Source organism: Bolinopsis microptera, chromosome 11, assembly GCF_026151205.1.
Source record: "Bolinopsis microptera isolate Bmic1 chromosome 11, MBARI_Bmic_1.0, whole genome shotgun sequence".
Taxonomy (NCBI): Eukaryota; Metazoa; Ctenophora; class Tentaculata; order Lobata; family Bolinopsidae; genus Bolinopsis; species Bolinopsis microptera.
In genome coordinates, this window is record NC_087082.1 from 7,473,060 (window position 1) to 7,492,582 (window position 19,523).

Genomic DNA, 19,523 nt, shown 5'->3' on the forward strand with positions numbered 1-19,523 from the left:
AGACTTGAAGGTCTCATCTTTCCAATTGTTTACTTTGGGGGTTGTACCCGTAGTAATCATGTGTAGTATTCACATGTCCAAATAACATATCTTTATCTTCAACTTAACAGCGAATTTTAATCGGATTATTCCAAAATTGCAATTTGATTGAATAATAGCCGATAGCAGATGACATCTTCAGTTTTTCAAATCTTACTATTATATGTAGGTAAACTCACTTTAAAAAGTACTAATTTACCGATAACGAATTTAAATCTTTAAATTCATTGAAATTATGCGAAATATACGCGTAGCTAGGGGGCTACGTGATAATGACCACACATTAGAGACACAATGGCCAATATCCTGCGTGAGGTATGTCATGATGTGAAAGTTGAACCCCAGCTACAGAAGGTAAACGAGGGTGACTGCCTCAATCCCAAGACTATAGCTGGTGACCAAGCTCGGCTTGACGTATCTGCTAAAGGAGTTTGGACTCCATTTGATAAGACCTTTCTTGGCATTAGGGTATCACACCCCAATTGCTTATCAAACAGGACAAAGACCCTTCAAGAAGTTTACGAAATGAGAAGAAGGATGAGTACTTGGAGAGAGTGTTGAATGTGGAGAAGGCTACCTTCGCCCCGGCTGTATTCCTCACATCTGGAGGAATGTCTAAAGAGTGTAAGCAGTTCGTCAACAGAGTAGCAGACCTCAATAGCAAAAAAAGACCTCATAGCCAGAAAAAGAAAGGAGAGATACTGCGATGTAGTAAGGCATGTGAGAACGAGGATAAGATTTGCAAAGTTGAGTCTTGAGAACAACTCTTATTGCTCTACGAGGGTTCTGAGGAAAGAAGGTGGACACCAAACATAAGATCCATCTATCAGAAGTCTCATCAACCTTATCCCTGCCCCTATAATGGAGTAGATCATGTGTTTTGAAACTTGTATATATATTTGATTGTTAAAGTTTTAAATTATTGGTAGCAATGTATTGTGCTCTGCCAATTTCAACACTAAAAATTTGATTGTGGTCTGCCAATTGCATCACTTGATTTGATTGAATGTATACATTGTTTGAATGACCTTTTCACCGTTTCAATTATGCGAAATTTAGTGAATATTACGCAATAATGAGGCCGCAACACGAAATTACTGAAACTTTCGAATGTTAATATTTACTGTCGTTACTCATTATACTGTACACAGTTCACAATCATTTATCAAACTAAGTACTAGGGAATAAAATCTTAAACTACACAATTTCGCAAAGGTAATAGTGGGTAAAATATCCCCACACACACACACACACACACACACACACACACACACACACACACACACACACACACACACACACACACACACACACACACACACACACACACACACACACACACACACACACACACACACACACACACACACACACACACACACACACACACACACACACACACACACACACACACACACACACACACACACACACACACACACACACACACACACACACACACACACACACACACACACACACACACACACACACACACTTGATGATGTAATAGTGTACATTGAACAACTATGCAGTTTTACAGATGCATCGACAACAAAGTCAACAGACTGAATCAGGAAACTTGGTCAACTGACGGTCCCAGACACACCAAACTGACACTCGGCCACAAGCATGCCAAAATCATCAAAAACCTCAACACTACACTCAGCAACAACAGACAAGACTACAGAACTGCAGTTCACCTCATCACGGGTCACTGCGGCCTAAATAAACACCTTCACACCATTTGCAAATCAAACACCAGTGCTTGTCCTATGTGCGGGGACGGAGAGGAAACTGTCTCACACTTCCTTGGACAGTGTCCGGCTATTGCCCAAATTAGAGGTCAATATTTCCAGGACTACTACCTCTCTGTCAATGACATATTCGACAACCAACACATCACCACAATTGTCAATTTCACAAACCGCACCAAACGCTTAATTGTGCCGGAAGAGCTGGATCAGACCGGGGTGACTTAAAGTATTATCTCATATGCTGTCTCGTCTCGTTTTACTCTTCCAAACCCAGCTGGCATTTAAGCGTATCATTTTGACTCATATAACATCCTACACCACCCTCCACCAATCACTCTGATCTCACCGGCAACCTTCCCCAAGGTTGCCACACCCCAGAGGTAGGCAGAGCATCTCAATGCTATCCTCTCGTGGGCTATCATGGCCCAGCCTCTCTAAAAAAAAAAAAAAAAAAAGATGCATATTACCAGTTGCTTGGCTAGCAGCCAATATATATCTGTAACATTTAATCACGTATGTTGTGCGTTTGTGGGAGAGTTGTTAAGATTAAATGTAATAATATAGTACTGAAAACTAACATACCTAAATGATGACCTCTACAAGCCTCTAGTTATTATAGCTATATACTTTAGCTATTATCTCTATAGTTTATGCATTTTACTACTAACAAGAAAAATTTCAAACGTGTCTATACTAATCCTACACAAAATAAATTTACATTGTAGTGTACTGTAAACATAGTACTAAGATTCATAAAATAGTTTATTAGATCTCAATTGAGTTAAGCTGTGTTTTAATTTAATTTTCCACTTTGTTCTATCTGAACATTTCCATCCCTAGCAGTCCTCAATTATCAATTTAACACAGTGTTTACTTATTACTTTAGTTATAAACAACACACGTACTTCCCTGCCATTAAAGTACCAATATAATGACTCGTTATACTCATAATATATCATTGTACAACTTACACGTTGCTTAACGAGCTAACACGTTGAATAACGATCTTAAAACTGGAAGCAGAAGAAACCAACGTGGTGCCCATATAAGGAGTTGTAAACTTAGTATCCCTTTACCCCTTCCCACTTACTTCACAACCTTGCTTGAAAAATGAAAATATTCCTGGAATTACTCTAATTTCCAATAAAGAACTCAGCTATTTCCACATTATTAGTATTACAGCTAAAATTAGATTTACGAATGTTAATTGTTAAACGTCTTGTTAAAACTTTACAGGGCGGGCAAAGCATTTACGCACTTTTAAATACGAAATATTGGAAGTATTCCTAAACGTTGTACGCTAAATATACTCAGATTTCACGCGTGATTCTGTAAAAATACAGGGTTAGGATCTAGAACACAAGCTACACCACACTGCCGTATAATTGATTTATCTTAATACAGGGACGTGTGAAATCTACACATATTACAATTTAGCAAATCACATTTTTATAATACACTAAACATCAGTTTAGCCAAGTTTTAAGTTGATTGATTTTGTGGAGTTCTGATCTTTACAAAGAATTACCGGCGCATCAATCCAGAAGATTGTAATTAATAGACGACTTTAGTCACAACTTTGGAAACCCGATTTACCTGGCCACTATACATAGCAGGTGTTCTCAGATCCACGAAAGTGATGATTTACATGTACAATGTACATGTATTATGCTTTACATAGTTACATGTAGTCTCTAGATTTCTAGTGAAGATTGGGTATTGAAGTATCGACTGATTGGGTTTACAATTATTTTCCCAAGCTACCCTATCTAGGAAAAGTCCAAATTGGGTGGAATTGTCCGGCAGCCAATAAAACCCAAACCTACGGGAATAATTCCCCCAACAAATGTATGTGGTCAATGGTCATTGGCCGTAACAATTAATGGTAAATGCGTTTAAGAGGGCCGGGGGGGTCTTCATCAAAATTCTCTCGAAATTGACTTTATAGTTGTTTCTGATAAAAGGGAGTGATATCTACCAGCTGCTTTCGGTCCCATGGAAAAATATTGTTCCTAGCCGAAATTATCGCCTGTCTAAGGTCAGCGCTTATGTGTAATTGTATTGCGCGAGCGATTTTCAATCGCAAATTCTGAAAATCGAGTCTAAAAATCTATCTTCTCCTACATTTTTTAAGCAATCACCCTGAACCTTTCAGGATATGTTCTAGGGACCATTTAAAAGAGATCGTTCAAGCCAAAATTTTGAGATAGACCTTTAAAATTTTTTATTCAATTTTGAAAATCTTGGACCTCGTTTTTTTACGATTTTTTCAGGTCCAAGATTTTCAAAATTGAATAAAAAATTTGTAAAGGCCTATCTCAAAATTTTGGCTTGAACGATCTTTTTTAAATGGTCCCTAGAACATATCCTGAAAGTTTCAGGGTGATTGCTCAAAAAATGTAGGAGGATATAGATTTTTAGACTCGATTTTCAGAATTTGCGATTGAAAATCGCTCGCGCAATACAATTACACATAAGCGCTGACCTTAGACCGGCGATAATTTCGGCTAGGAACAATATTTTTCCATGGGACCGAAAGCAGCTGGTAGATATTACTCCCTTTTATCAGAAACAACTATAAAGTCAATTTCGAGAGAATTTTGATGAAGACCCCCCCCCCCCCCCCCCCCCCCCCCCCCCCCCCCCCCCGGCCCCCTTAATGGTTTTAGTAGCAATATAATAAACCCCCAAATGTGTCATGTGAATTATAGAAAGTAAAAAGAAAGTAAGGAATAACCGCACTTAACCGCACTGACAGTGTCTCGTGAACACTACCAGTTCTACATAGTACACAGGTGTGTCGTGAGGAGTGAGACCATTATAATAAACACGGTACATTTGGTGTACTACAACTGGAGATATTAGCCACTAACTACTAGCTACTACACCTGCACGTAACGTAACATATCTTTTTAAGAGTAGGACCTACCTCCGCGCCGTATTGCTTTAATTCGGTAGATTCGCTTATGAATGTTGTGGTACAGGCGATTTTCACGGAAATCATTAAAAAATTTAATTTTGCGACCCAATAATACGCTAAATTTACCTTACCACAAAGTTACAACTAAGTATGGGGAGAAGATATATATTAATTGCTCCCCCAGAAGTAATTTGTTTTGGAGAAATTACCCAATTTGAAAATATAATATGTAATAATATAGAATCAAGCTATCCAGTGATATTCTATTTCGTATTATATCAGATACCATAACTCAGATAGTGTATCGTGTAGTACATGTTGTGTAACCCTATTTTGTCTTGTTATTCTTGGAATGTACTATGTAATCATATACTGTCATTCAAGGGGCCGGGGGGGTGGGGCCGGGGGACAATCCCCCTGATATTTGCTAGGGTTAACCTTACATTACTCACTTTCACCCAGGTACTCAGGTACTGGTAAGTGGTACACTGTATCTGTATCATACAATCCTGTGTAATCCTGTGTGGTCTTGTGTAATCCTGTGTAATCCTGTGTAAACCTGTGTAATCCTGTGTAATCCTGTGTAATCCTGCGTAATCCTGTGTAATCCTGTGTTATCCTGCGTAATCCTGTGTAATCCTGTGTAATCCTGTGTTATCCTGTGTAATCCTGTGTAATCCTGTGTAATCCTGTGTTATCCTGTGTAATCCTGTGTAATCCTGCGTAATCCTGTGTAATCCTGTGTAATCCTGTGTAATCCTGCGTAATCCTGTGTAATCCTGTGTTATCCTGTGTAATCCTGTGTAATCCTGTGTTATCCTGTGTAATCCTGTGTTATCCTGTGTAATCCTGTGTAATCCTGTGTAATCCTGTGTAATCCTGTGTAATCCTGCGTACAACAACGTACTCTAATGAACTGGGTGTGTAAAATGGAGTTCTAGTTACTCACTGAGTAACTAGAACTGAGTAACTTACTCAGATGACCGATATATCAAGCATAGCCCCCCAGCATAGTGTGTTAATATTGTTCACTAAATGGGGTCAGGTAGATACCGTTGAGAAAACCCCATTACGGTGTTGAATCACACGATCACCTCATTAATTTTGCTGATATGATTAACAAAATACTTCAGGGTAGTTACTGTACATGATCCTCAGATAAGTGGTCAACTTTCCAATTTTTATCAGAAGTGGTGAATTACGTTAGAGTTCGAAAGATTGAAGAGGGCAATAAATTAATACTAGGAGTTGTGTTAAGTTTAAAATTGAATAAAGTACTAGCTCAGACATTGGAATCGTTTTTAACTTGATTTACTTAAGTGATTTACTAAGATTCTGTACAAAAAATTAATTACAGAATCTCAGTCGCATATGGGGCTGGGTATAATTACCGTTTTTTTTTCCTTCCCTACGTTAATGGCCATTGCTGGACTTGACAGTAGTATTCCATTGACAATTGACAGTCTTATGTTATAACATACAGTCATTTAATCGTGAATTTGATTGTGGGTTTCGGAGCTTAACATTATGGACGTTTCTTGTCTAATGAGAATGGGGCATTTTGAGTAACTTTGCAAAAGTTCACAAACAAAATAATTATATTATATTTCAGTATTGTGTATCGTGATGGAAATATTTCAAGCGGGTAATAGCCTGTACAAACCCAGGCTACATAACATATAGACTTTGTTGTAACTTGTATGAAAAGCATTAATAGACTATATATTCAAATCTGACCTGTGAGTTAATGATGGATCTCTTGATGTTGGTGTAGTTGTCGTATCGTGCGGAAAGAGGACTGGCTGGCTGTGTCATCAGTGCTCTTTTACATGGCCCTTCTCCCTTTACATTCCTCCTAATAACGTGAGAATGTCATGACATTTAATAAAATGTTTAGAAATTGCATAGCATATTATCGTGATTATGAAGACGGATTACAGTAAAACCCTGATTTACCGCAAACCCCCGATTTACCACAAACCCCCCGATTTACGCGCGGGTATTCCATTTCCCCTGAATTTTTCTTCAAAATTATTTTGAGAAAATTATTTTTTTAAAAAGGTTATTTTTTAGCCTGGTTGACGCTGTCTGTAGAAGGACATTTCAACGACAAGCAGGGGACGGGGAACCAAAGGTGATCTCATATCTGTCCAGTTCTGCTCATTTCTTCTTGATGTTTCAAACAGTTGTCTTGCTGATTCCAAAGTGTTGGGCAACTGAAGATGAGGATTGAGGATTTGCCGCTCTTCGACATTTGGATCACTTCTCTCTTCTGTCCAATGGTTAGACGTTTTTGATTAGTAGAAGCAGATTCTCGGTTAGATATAGTGGAATTAGATCGCTTCATAATGTATAGACTAAAGGGATGGATTGACTTGATACATGATCCCTTGCTGTAGTGCTCAATGTATACATGAGCAAGATGCAAGCTTTGTTTTCCAAACAAAATCATGTGACCATGTTCTCATATAACGCCTTTGCTGCTGTGATGCTTGACAGTACTCCTATGACAGGGTACCACTGTGTTTGAGAAGGGTCAGTTCATGCTACAAGGAAAACATGTGATCTGATCCAATCTGATCATACAGATGCAATTTTTATAGCTAGTGATAATTACAGATTTCGATACGATTTGCAATGTACTGCAAAGAAAGCAAGAATTTGATTGAATTTCTAACGATGTTGATACTATTAAAGTATTAAGTTACTATTAAAGTATTAATCACTTTTGAGAAGTATGCTGAGGCAATTAACGAGTCATTTAGTGAGAACAAATACATAAGTTCAATAGGACAAGGTATTGTGACTCCTCTACAGAAGCCCGGTAAACCTAAAGGTCCCCTCACAAGCCTTAGACCACTTACACTGTTAAACGGATCAAGGAAGATGCTCACTCAAATTGCCTTAAAACGGGTTGAGAGTAGAATTGACAACTACACCATGCCATGGCAGAGTGCTTACAAGAGAGGTAGGAGCTGCTCTGACATTGTGTGGGCTCAGAGAATGCTAATATCTGTTGTGATGAGGAAGAAATGGACATTTAGCAAAATGGGTATTGATATGAGTAGAGCTTTTGATACCGTGAAAAGGGACACTATCATCAATGTTTTGAAGGATGCTGGTTGTTCGGAGGACGACATTCGCTTAGTTCAATACCTTCTATCGAATACTCTCCTTAGAGTTCGTGTTAACTCCTCACTGTCGGAAGAGTTTGAAAGTTTACTCGGAGCCTTTCAAGGTGACAGTTTATCTGGAAAGCTATTCACACTTATTCTTGCAGCAGCCTTACACCACCTCAGAGCTGTATCTGGGAGACCAAACCCACCAGTATCAGAACTAGGTTTTCCAACTGAGTGGGAATATTCAGACGATTGTGACTTTGCTGACGAGGACATCGAGAAACTGAGAATTTTCCTTCCTACAGTGAAGGAGATTCTCAAAGACTGGAACCTCCAAGTAAATGTAAGTAAAACTGAATTCAGTACCTTCTACCTGGCGAAAAAATCTGATAAAGACACAAACGGTCAGCCATTAGCTAATAACGAACCATGGCGAAGTAACAAGTCACTAGGTTCCTTACCCTGTACTGAGAAGGACATTCAAAGAAGGAGAATCCTAGCTGAGATTGCTTTTAAGAACTTTGGAAAAGTATGGTTGTCCGGTAAGAAAATTTCCCTTGAAAGAAAGCTGAGGTTATATGATGCTCAAGTTGTATCTGTATTGATTTACAACTCAAATAGTTGGAGTCCTAAGAAAGCAACCATGGAGAAAATGGACACACTCCATCGTAGACACCTCAGGTCCATTTTAAACATCAAATGGCCTAAAGGTATGATAAGCAACAAAGCATTGTATGAAAGGTGCAAAGTTGAAAAGTTATCCAAGCGTATTGAACACCAGCGGTGGAAGATGTTTGGACACATTCTCAGGAGTATGGAGAACACCCCAGCCCAAACGGCTCTCTCTTTTGCTATTGAATCAGATAATTTATTCATTGGTAGATTGGGGAGACCTAGAATGAACTTGTTATCGATTTTAAGAAGTGATTTAAGTAGTAGAAATTTGCAAATGGACAACTTGCATGAATTGAACGAAATTAGAGATATAGCTGCATGCAACAGATGTTGGGAAAATCTTTTTCAAGGGTACAGTTTACCGCATTAAGGTATTTTTAAGAATCATTTTTGTAAGATCCTGTTTTATAATAATAATAATAAGTTGGGCCTATATTATTTAGTATCTTCATAAATGACATCATTTATGCCTGTAACCTATCTAAGCCCTTTCTATTTGCAGATGATGGTGCACTATTCTTTGATCAAACCTGCAGAAGCACATTTATAAACATGAAAATAGAACTTATGACAATCTTTAAATGGCTCAGTGTTAATAAATTATCACTCAATGAAAAGAAGACTGAATTCCTATTTTATTTATTACTCATTATGTTTACATACTATATCCTTATGTCCCTAGAAGGGTGTTCTGCTAACAGTTTTCGACTGACTTGAATGTCCTGCACAGCAGATTGAAGCTTCTTAAATTATTTTTATTCTTATTGTATTGCTGTGTAAATTTGATTCTAATTCTAATTCTAATTCTAATTCCTATTGTTTGATTCTGTTGACCAACATGATGAAATAACCATTGATTGTAATGAGGTAACTTTCACAATCAAGGAGTGCAAAGAGACAAAATATCTTGGCCTCATTCTAGATAGTAAATTAAACTTCAAAAGCCATGTAGATTATATTATTAGGAAGGTCATGAAGAGAATTGGTGCCATGTATAGAAGTAAAGCACTGCTACCCATTAAATATAGGAAAATGTTTGCCAATGCACTCATGTTGCCACAATTCGATTATTTAGACACGATCTATTGTAGAGCTGGCAAGACAAAACTTGCTGAACTTGACACTCTGTACAAAAAGGTAGCCAAAATAGCTCTCAACGTTCCAAAAACAGAGAGCAGCCTTAATGTTTATAGAGACATGAAATGGTTACCACTCCATCTTAGACGACAACTCCATCTGTCAAATTATATGTTTAGAATCATCCATGACAATTGTCCTACAAACTTTATGAACAAATTTAGTTACATATCAGGAGGTAGTAGGAGCGGCGAAAGCTGCAACCTTTATGTCAATAGATCAACATCACATAAAAACTTTCAATACTTGGGGGCAAAATGTTGGAATAATGTTCCAACAGATCTACGAAATCTGCCCGATGTTAAAAGCTTTAGTGATTCGTATAAGAAACAGCTACTATCATCTATAACAACAGACCCTAATTATACCGTCGACAATTCATATGACAAATTTTACACTGCAATCATAGTCGCCGATAACTAAGTAACTTCTAATTCTTTTAAATCTGAGGCATTTTTTTTACCACCTTACCATTCTGATTGATTTTGCACATGACTGACATGTTTTAACTGGAGAAGGGGTTCCCACAGTGGTAGTTTTATAAACCACTTTTAATTTATTGACCTATTATACTTAGTGGTAGTTTTATAGACCACATTTAATTTATTAACTTATCATACTTAGTATTTTTTTTTGGTGACTGTATCACCCAGTTTTAACATTTGATAATTGTACAGTTTATTGACGACACATTGACTGAATGTTATTTTATATTCTAATTTATATTCTAGATATTTTATTTATTTTACAACAGACGACAACTTCCTGTTTTTTCTTCTATATTAGTTACTCATATCTCTTGTACAGACTTTTTTACAAGGACATTGACAAATGATACTCACATTAGGCATTCATAATTGCATCTAAATTATTTCACTTGCATTAGGCTTAGAAATTTATTCTCTGGTCAACAGATTTCAAATGTTTAATTAATTTGTAGTATGACAGTAAGGTATATAAGAAGTTATTTAATTTTGCTTGGGCTATTATATTGACTAGGTATTGAGGTTTAATGATGATATGGGATTTGAATTCTATATAAATTTACACTATGTGGTTGGGGCATTTTGCATAGTAAATATGGTTACTACTCATATATATCATATTATTTGATTGGTATTCGATTTCTGATTATTTCTCTAGGAATATGATTATTATATCTCAATTTGGCTTTAGGTAGGGTGCCCCGCTAAAAGAACTGGATTCTTCCAGGAAGCATCCCGTGCACAGAGCTTGGTCTACATATATATTAAATTATTAACCATTCATTCTGTATGTGCACGAAAATTTATTTCAATCAAAGTTACTGAGTACAATCGTAAGACTACAGAAATATCCCCTCAATGGATTAAACGCTTTTCCCACCCTTTTTTGGCCAATTTTGGACCCCAAAACCGAAACCCTGATTTACCACAAACCCTGATTTACCACAAACCCTGATTTACCACAGGTTTTAGCATTCCCCAAACCCGCGGTAAATCAGGGTTTTACTGTATCATAGTAAATAATATCAAAATACTAGTGTTAATTCATTCTACTCAGACTGGCACTTACTCGACTCTTATATTTAAGACAGTATACTCCTCCTCAGACATAAATTAAAGTAGAGGAAAGTACCTTCACTCCCATATTTTTCTTAACTTTTGGTGGAATGGGAATTGAATGTCACGCTAATAAAATTGCTGATAAGAGAAAAGAACGATACTCTGATTCGATTAGATGTTATGGGACAACGCACAACAAAGATTATAATGTGCCTCCCAAGGACGGTTTTCCTGTCTGTGGGAGGTTTTTGGGAATATCAAAGGGAACAAGCAAGCCACTACCATCTGTTGATATTGACCTCATTCCATGGATGGATGAACAACGATCTAATCACAACTAATCATAACGCTACACATCTATTACTCTTGTTTAGGATGTTACAAAGATGAATATTTAATGCACAGTTTGAATTAAATGGTCCTTTAAATTATCTTCACCCTCAAAGATGTCAAACTTAACTTATCCATTTGGGTAAATGTCTCACAGAAAGTTAATATATATCAGTTACGGAATTTCCTCTGGGCTGCTCTCCTGAATATATCATCCACAGCTACATGACTCATTTGGAGGTGGAAGAAAATCCCAAAGAAAGCTTCTCCGACAGAATCTATTCAACCTAGTTGATTTTGCAGTGCAGAGTTTATATTAGAACTATTGTTTACAGCGCACTGAAAGAGTTCCTTTTTGTTTAACATCCAATTTCGAAATTTCCGGTCTTCGACTGAGTTGTTTTATTTGAAAGAAATTGCACATGGGTTATTATTATCGAAATACTAGTTTATCGCGATCATTATTTTAAAACGCACGGCTCAGGTTTTGATTTGTTATTGTTTATTTATTTATTAATTATTGTTATCCTTTATTTAAAATTTGGCGCGGTCCGATGGTGCAACCATGCAAATTTATTAAAGGTGGTTGCAAGAAACATTTTTTGACGGATGTTACTCGTCTAAATTTCTTCGAAGTAGCGCGCGCCGCTTTCTAATTTCTTCTCGAAATGTTAATGGCCCGATTTGCTCTAACCGGAGCCCTCTCGCTTGTAGTATTCAACTTGTGAAACAAGCGCGTCACGCAGTACGCGTATACACGTGGCTATGTGAATGGCCCGATGGCAAGTGCTACGAAGTAGTAAAACAAAATTTTTTAGTAAAACAAAATTTAAATTTTATTGCCATTACAATGAATAATTATATCATAATAAATATACGTAGACATCCGATAATAAACTTGTTACATCCAGTACAACCCAAGATGTCAGCCGACTAACAAAATTTTTTAAGAAAGCTTGCATGTTCATAGTTTTTCTAACGAGCATACTTAGGCTGTACGGAAATAGCTTTAATTCTACGTCATATTAAAAACTTTACATCATTTTTGCGATACAAAAATAAATTTTAAAATAAATAAATTATTCTTTTGCTGCTTAGGCGCGGCACCGCGCTTGACCCACATGCTATACAGCGTGTAGCAACACAGCGCTGAAAACAGAAAATGAAGAAGCTATAATAACATATAAGCGGTGCGCCGCGCCTAAACCTAAAACCATATATTTTAAATATCGTCAAGATATTAAACGAGTTTTGCGACTTAATATAGCATGCTGACTTCGTAGGATATTACGATTGTACCCGTGCCAGTTCCAAATGTGAGCTAGCGCCTAAACCAAAAGCAGTTGGCAAAAGGAGCCAGTTGCCTGCAAGAGCTTTACTAGCACCCGATTTACCACTTTTGAAGCACAAACTCAAACCTAAAACCGGCCGAGCACAAAAATATGTTATCGCCACGATTGGGTGGATTGAATCCCAGAATATTTATTAGCACGCAGCACTAATAATATAAAGTTCATTATCGAATTTTAGATAGGCCATGGATCGTTTAACACATATATTGTATATAAAAGGTTATTAAAGAATAATTAATCATTAATGTCTGGTTCGTATAAATCGATATTAATCAATCATTTAAAATAGTATTTGTGTTTGTTATTATTAACTATTGAGTTACGTTCGATTAAAATATTAAAACACTACTACAATACATTTCACAAAACAAAGCGACGGGGACACAGAAAGGAGAAGGACAACCCATCACACGGAAACTGCTGCTGTTGACGAGTATCTGATTATATTAATTATGGGTCTTTTGTTCATTAAAATAAGTGTGATCATACTTCTAGAGTATATTGGGCTGACACAGTTGCTGCAAGGTTAACATTGGGGTCCAAAACCGGGAGTGTGATACAACTTAATTTCGCGTTACGTAGTAAGAGATACAAAATATAAAATATAAGATATAAGTAACTGTAGGTTCACGGATATAGCGCGGCGTCATTTCATTATTCTGGCGCGGTAAATCACGCTGGGTAATGAAATGATAGAGTTATACAATATTTAAATTTCGCGCGCTACGTTTACACAATATATTTGTGAGTCCGTCCCACGTTCCAGACCACACTCCAGACAAGTCCAGACACTAGTGTAGCGCGCGCTGGGCCAGACCATTAACAATGGTCAATCATATCATGTGATCGCGACAATTTTTCGCCAATATCTCGCCAGGGGAGCATTCTAACCTTATGTCACGAGGAATGATTCGGAATCAGCGTCCGAAAATACATCTATTCAAGTCACAGGAGGAGCAAAGTGCAAAGAAACTGTCACTAACTGCTACAAACTGCCACTAACTGCCACAAACTGCCACTAACTGCCACAAACTGCCACTAACTGTTACAAACTGCCACTAACTGCTACAAACTGCCACTAACTGCCACTAACTGCCACTAACTGCTACAATCGCGCCCACGCACTGCGCGCGCAGTTTGCAGCAGTTAGTGGCAGTTTGTAGCAGTTAGTGGCAGTTTGTAGCAGTTAGTGGCAGTTTGTAGCAGTTAGTGGCAGTTTTCTGCAGTTGCGCCGAGCCTTTTAGCAATTTGTCTTTGGCGCCTTACATGCCACATGACTTATTGACATTGTATAATTGGTCTAAAAACAATTTTGTATTATTAGAAAATATATGAATTTGGGACAAAATAATTTACTATCGAAGGAAACAAATATTAACTTTTTGACAAGAAAAGCGATTACCAACTAGTACTACAGTTACACAAACACTGCATGGCAATACGATTACAAATTGTTTAAATGTTAAATCCGGGTATCGCTATTAGTATTGTGCTATTGTGCCAAAATTACAATATTATATGGTCAATCGTAATCATTTGCAATTTGGAAGACCCCTCTGCTGATATGTAAACGACTCCTTATACTAACTTGATTGTAGCAAACCGCGTGATGTTTATTGATCATCAGTTCGATAGGACGATAGTTATGAGAAAAGCTACAAAACTACAATTTCCATTACCAAAGTTTTAGAACTAAACTGTAAACGCTTGATTGAGGGTTCAGAACTTTATTTGAATAACAGGGCCTCCCACGGATTGAACAGTTTTGTGCGGAGAAAGAAGTGAAGAGAGTACGAAGCCAAAGAGTTCTCCGACAATTATTCCAGCCAGCCTCGCCGCAGCAACGCCAACAGCAAGCAGGGACTTATCCATGCAACATATATAAGTATATACAACGCTGACCCAGAATGGACATGCCACGGTACCACTATAATATTTGCTTCGATTCTCCGTGATACTGATAGCACTAGCAGTAGCAGAATTTGCTGCTTGTAATTCCTGGGCGTTGCTGAACCTGTCATTCCGCCCTATCTGCTATAGACATATTTTTAATCGCCATAATATGTTCAATGTTAAATCAATGTGTTTAACTTAATAAATGCAAAAGCCTGAGCGAGGTTACCCAGGTAAATTAATCTTTGCAAGTTGAATTTGCGTTTCTGAAACTACTCTCTGCACTGGTAATTGTATTTAAAAGGGAACACAAAATGATGTACGTGACCAAAATTATTCCCCGCGCGACGCGATAAGATTCTCTTTCAGCATTCAGTTTCAGTTAATTCTGGGTAATTCGCGCGTAAAATCATATTGGCACGTGTGCGTTCCATGTTCTCAGAATTAGGCAACGGTAAGTTTATAATCTTTAACTTTAACTGTTTGGAAACAGGTGTTGTTATTTTATGCTGGGAATCCCAAAAAGTGCTTGATCGGCCAGTTCATCATTGTGTCTCGCTAAATACTTGGCTAGTTTCATTATGCTTCGACTAATCATCACTGTTGGCTTGGGGATGGTATTCAACTGTTGAGGGCCTACTGTAACAGCCATTAATACGCTTATAGTTTTCAGACAGCTACTAACCGATATCCAATGGGTCTCAGCCATAGAATAATACAGGCTCAATTCGGTGGCTCGGAAAAGTATAATCTATAATATTGAAAGGTTCATGCGCAAATTTACCTAGTTTAGCCGTCATTGATTAGGTACAGACCGACGGAATTGCTCATCAGCAGATCGTGCGCTTCCGCTGCTGTATCGGACGTCTGTGATCAAAGCAGTAAAGTCGACCTCCCATAAATTGACAACAGGATGTCCCCTGATTCTCCTAGGTTTCTGGATAAAAGTCGACTATTTATGCTCAATTCTCGAGCCGATAATAGTCTTGCTTAGATTTTCAGACAATAGTCTTAAGATTCCTGTTGGTTTCATCGGTGTAATTTATTACAAATATTATCTGTTCACCTTAAAGTTAGCAAATTTTGCTTTTCGCAATTGAAACTATAAAAGCGATATGATTAGTCTTGCCAACAAAAGGCGGCTCGAGCTCCATTCCCCCCTACATAAACATTCAGTAGGGTTTTGTGTTCACCCGGCTTATATATCAGGGATATGATAAACACACGAATCAGGATGTCTGGAAGGAGTTTCTAGATGTCATGGACACGTGGTGTGACGGCGCAACAAAGAAGAAGATACTTTAATTTCGCAGTACACGTTCTACCGAGAGAAAAGAGGCTTATTCTCTACTGACGCTGCCTCAAGTTTTAGCCAAGATTCTGACGGTCCAGTCTCTTGGTGGAGCAACTTCGGTTGAGAGGTACCCGAACTACAGAGTTTTCCAATGAAAGCGCTGTCGCAATCGACATCAGCCTCACCCTGTGAGACGAATTGGAGCTTGTACGACTGGTATGGGTGATAAACAAAAAAAGAAACCGCCTCACAGTTAACAAGCAGCGAGACCTTGTCCTTATTAATATTATTATTTATGTTATTATATTTATGTTATTATATTTATGTTAACACAAGTTTGCGTCTTATGAAAAATTCACGAATTAAGGAGCAATAATTTTATTATTATTTGCTTATTGCTATACTAGTGACTTATTTTTATTCATTATTGTTTATTTACTGTCTAATTCCGACAACATAGTTTTATCTCATTGTATCCATTTAAAGTTAAAAACGGACATTAAAATGAACGCTCGGAGCCCGGAGGCATTCAAACGTTTACGTACGGGCGTTGACTTGAACGTAAATGGGCAGACTATTTAACTTTAAGGTTAAACGGATATTAATATATGTACGCTATGCCCTAGCTGGGGCCTCTTCTCAGACTCTCGAGCGTTAAATTTGAATTGGTGTCGATTCAAAATTAAAGTTAATTAAAGTTCAATAAGATAAACTTATCATTGCTGGTTTGATTTTGGAACCTTCTCTATAGACCTAGTAATTTTGGATTCGTAAGTTATGTGCGAGAATAGCTTCCCAGTCCCACGTCAAAGTGATTTATAGATTATCCTTATTTTTAAGGGAATCGTTAGGTATTCGTATACTTATAGTATAGTTTTATTATTACACGTACGTGACCAATATTATTCCCCGCGCGATGTTATTACAAATTAGATTCTCTTTCACTTTGATCAGTTTCTTTCAAAAACAGATTCGCGCGTCAAATATATTTAGTTTGCGCGCTTTTGGTACTCCCAAAAGTACGTCAAAATGCAATTCTGTGAATTGCATTATTATAAATTTATAGTCATAGGTAATAGGCTCCATGTCATTGTCCACAGGACTGGTCACCGTTAACCTTGTTTAACTTAAACTGGTTGGAAAACGCGGATGTGTTATGAAAAATTATGTTTATCGCTTTGCCATTCGGCCGGTAGAATTAGATCAGAAAATCATGCGGATACCGATAAGACGATAAAACAGTTATCGAATTTTATACCTTTACCTAAGGCTAATGGTGATGCAACGCTAATGGAATACCTTGATCAGAAAGAAGTAAGAACTTTTGCTTTTGGCAAATCTAAAAACCACGGAAATTTTCAGCGACATCAACGCTAAAAGTAAAATCGGAAACGATTTTCACTTCAAGATCTACTTAGAGAAAGGGTAATCTTATTGTAGTGCGACACGAACTGTAATGCGACACGTACTCTAGTGCAAAGTCCGACAAAAACACCCTCTGTCGCACTAGGGTACGTGTCGCACTACCATCCAGGTAGCGTACTCTAGACTGCGACAAAATATCCTGACTTATTTCCAAGCTCAGGTCACATCCTATGCTTCTTATGGACCATTAAGTGATTCGTCGGGTCGGTTCACGTCACTTATTTCGAATTGATCTTGCGAATAAGATTCGTCGGTTCACATCACGTGTTTCGAAGTGATCCACTGATCACAATTCCTTCGGGTCAGTTCAAGCCACGTATGCAGTGTGTGATCCACCGGGTAACTCTTAAGCAGCATATGATCCTCATTCCTATCACACGTATCGTATGAAGGTATATCTCCGATTTGGATAACAAGTTCATATTCTTGGGCCATATATAAAGTCACGATGATTCTACCAAAGCATCGAACAACATCAACATGTATTCTTCAATCACCTCCATTCCTGGACGCACTACTGGTTCAAGAAACGTTATCCACGACGGATACCGCTACTGCCTGGATAATTAGAAGCGCGACGACAGGACCTACTGGCGATCCACTGGGAAGATCTGCTCCGGACGTCTCAGTCTGATGAACGACACTAGGTACTGTGACCAGTACGAAGACTTATTCCCACCCTCCTACTCCTGCAGCAAACTCTGTCCACACAGCAAAGCAGCATATGAAACGGAAAGCTTCCGATACTGACCTCCCTCGAAAACACCTACCTAATTGCTGATGCTGTTGGACATTATGAAGCCCTCTTGGATGAGCTCCTTGCTTTTGGAGTCGACCCTCAATCTGTCATGAGTGACTACGAGAGAGCCCTGATAAACGCTGTGGAGACAACCTGTATACTACCAAGAGAGGATGCTTCTTCCACCACAAGCAAGCACTTTGGAGGAAGATGCAGCAACATGACCTAGTCCCGGAATACAACGCAGAGAACTCAGCAGTACGGAAGTACTTTAAGATGATCGGTGCTATTGCCTTCGTGGACCTAATCTTCGTGGACCTAATCTTCGTGGATTGTAATCTTTGATTTTATATTTAACCCCATATTTACTCATACACGACTACACTCTTGTCATTAAAACTTAAAAATGGAAAGTCAAATTTTTATTGCGTAAAGTGTTTTGTCGCACTTTAGTTCTTGTCGCACTACAGTCCAGGTAGCGCACTGTAGTGCGACAGTGTCGGCCTTGAAATTTCTCTGTCGCACTAGGGTACGTGTCGCACTACGATCCAGGTAGCGTACTCTACTGCGACAGTGTCGATCTTGGAGGTTTCGCACTAGGGTACATGTCGCACTAGAGTACGTGTCGCACTACAGTACGTGAACCGAACTGCTGAAGGTAATTCGTTAGAAGGCTTACATCTCGATCCCGGGGTGCGGATAGAAGAAAAACATTATTTATAGTCTTGGACACTTATAACTAGCTGATAGCACAGACTACGTTTTTGTTAGGAAGAATTAGGGTCCGCAAATATGATGTCATTGTCAAAGTATGAGTATTTACTTTGATAGACACCCGGCTTAGTTGTAGTGAACGTACGGAACGTTCACTAAAAATAGTTTGTGAACGCGTTCGCTAAAAGATTTAACGTTCGGAACATAAGGTAAAGGAACGTTAATCAGATTTGAAATATTAACACGTCGACACGCCATCGTTTCCCGCAATAGATGAGTTAGAAGAGTTTTAGCGCGCGTGCATGCACGTGTCAGCAGAAAATATTTTAAATGCTAATAATTTAGGTATTTATTGAAAAAATATGTTACGTAGTCTCATTATCGTATAATGGTCAGCATCCGCAATGTCTATCAGTACAGCATCTCTACGTAATTGTGTACACTGTATAGTACACGGAATGAAGTATCGAGCATTAACAGATATATGTGTCATCATTAATTATGGATGAAAATACCTTTGAACTATTGAAAGTTGATGATCAATAAACGTCATGCGGTTTGCTACAAGTACAGTCAAGTTAGTAT

At 38.0% G+C, this 19,523-nt stretch overlaps 2 protein-coding genes across 2 annotated transcripts in view; one reads left to right on the top strand and one right to left on the bottom strand.

Moving 5' to 3' along the window:
- Window positions 1-6,573, bottom strand: part of LOC134823014 (transcription factor E2F5-like) — a 50,451-nt gene extending 43,878 nt beyond the window's left edge. Inside the window, exon 1 of the mRNA XM_063834322.1 lies at window positions 6,454-6,573. Coding sequence (XP_063690392.1) covers window positions 6,454-6,531 — 78 coding nt within the window. The 5' untranslated portion in view covers window positions 6,532-6,573. The remainder of the gene's footprint in view (window positions 1-6,453) is intronic.
- Window positions 6,574-7,602: 1,029 nt separating this feature from the next.
- Window positions 7,603-18,569, top strand: LOC134823595 (uncharacterized). The gene is made up of 2 exons (XM_063835129.1): window positions 7,603-8,178; window positions 18,393-18,569. The coding sequence occupies exons 1-2, from the start codon at window positions 7,603-7,605 to the stop codon at window positions 18,567-18,569; spliced, it is 753 nt and encodes a 250-aa protein (XP_063691199.1).
- Window positions 18,570-19,523: the final 954 nt, after the last annotated feature.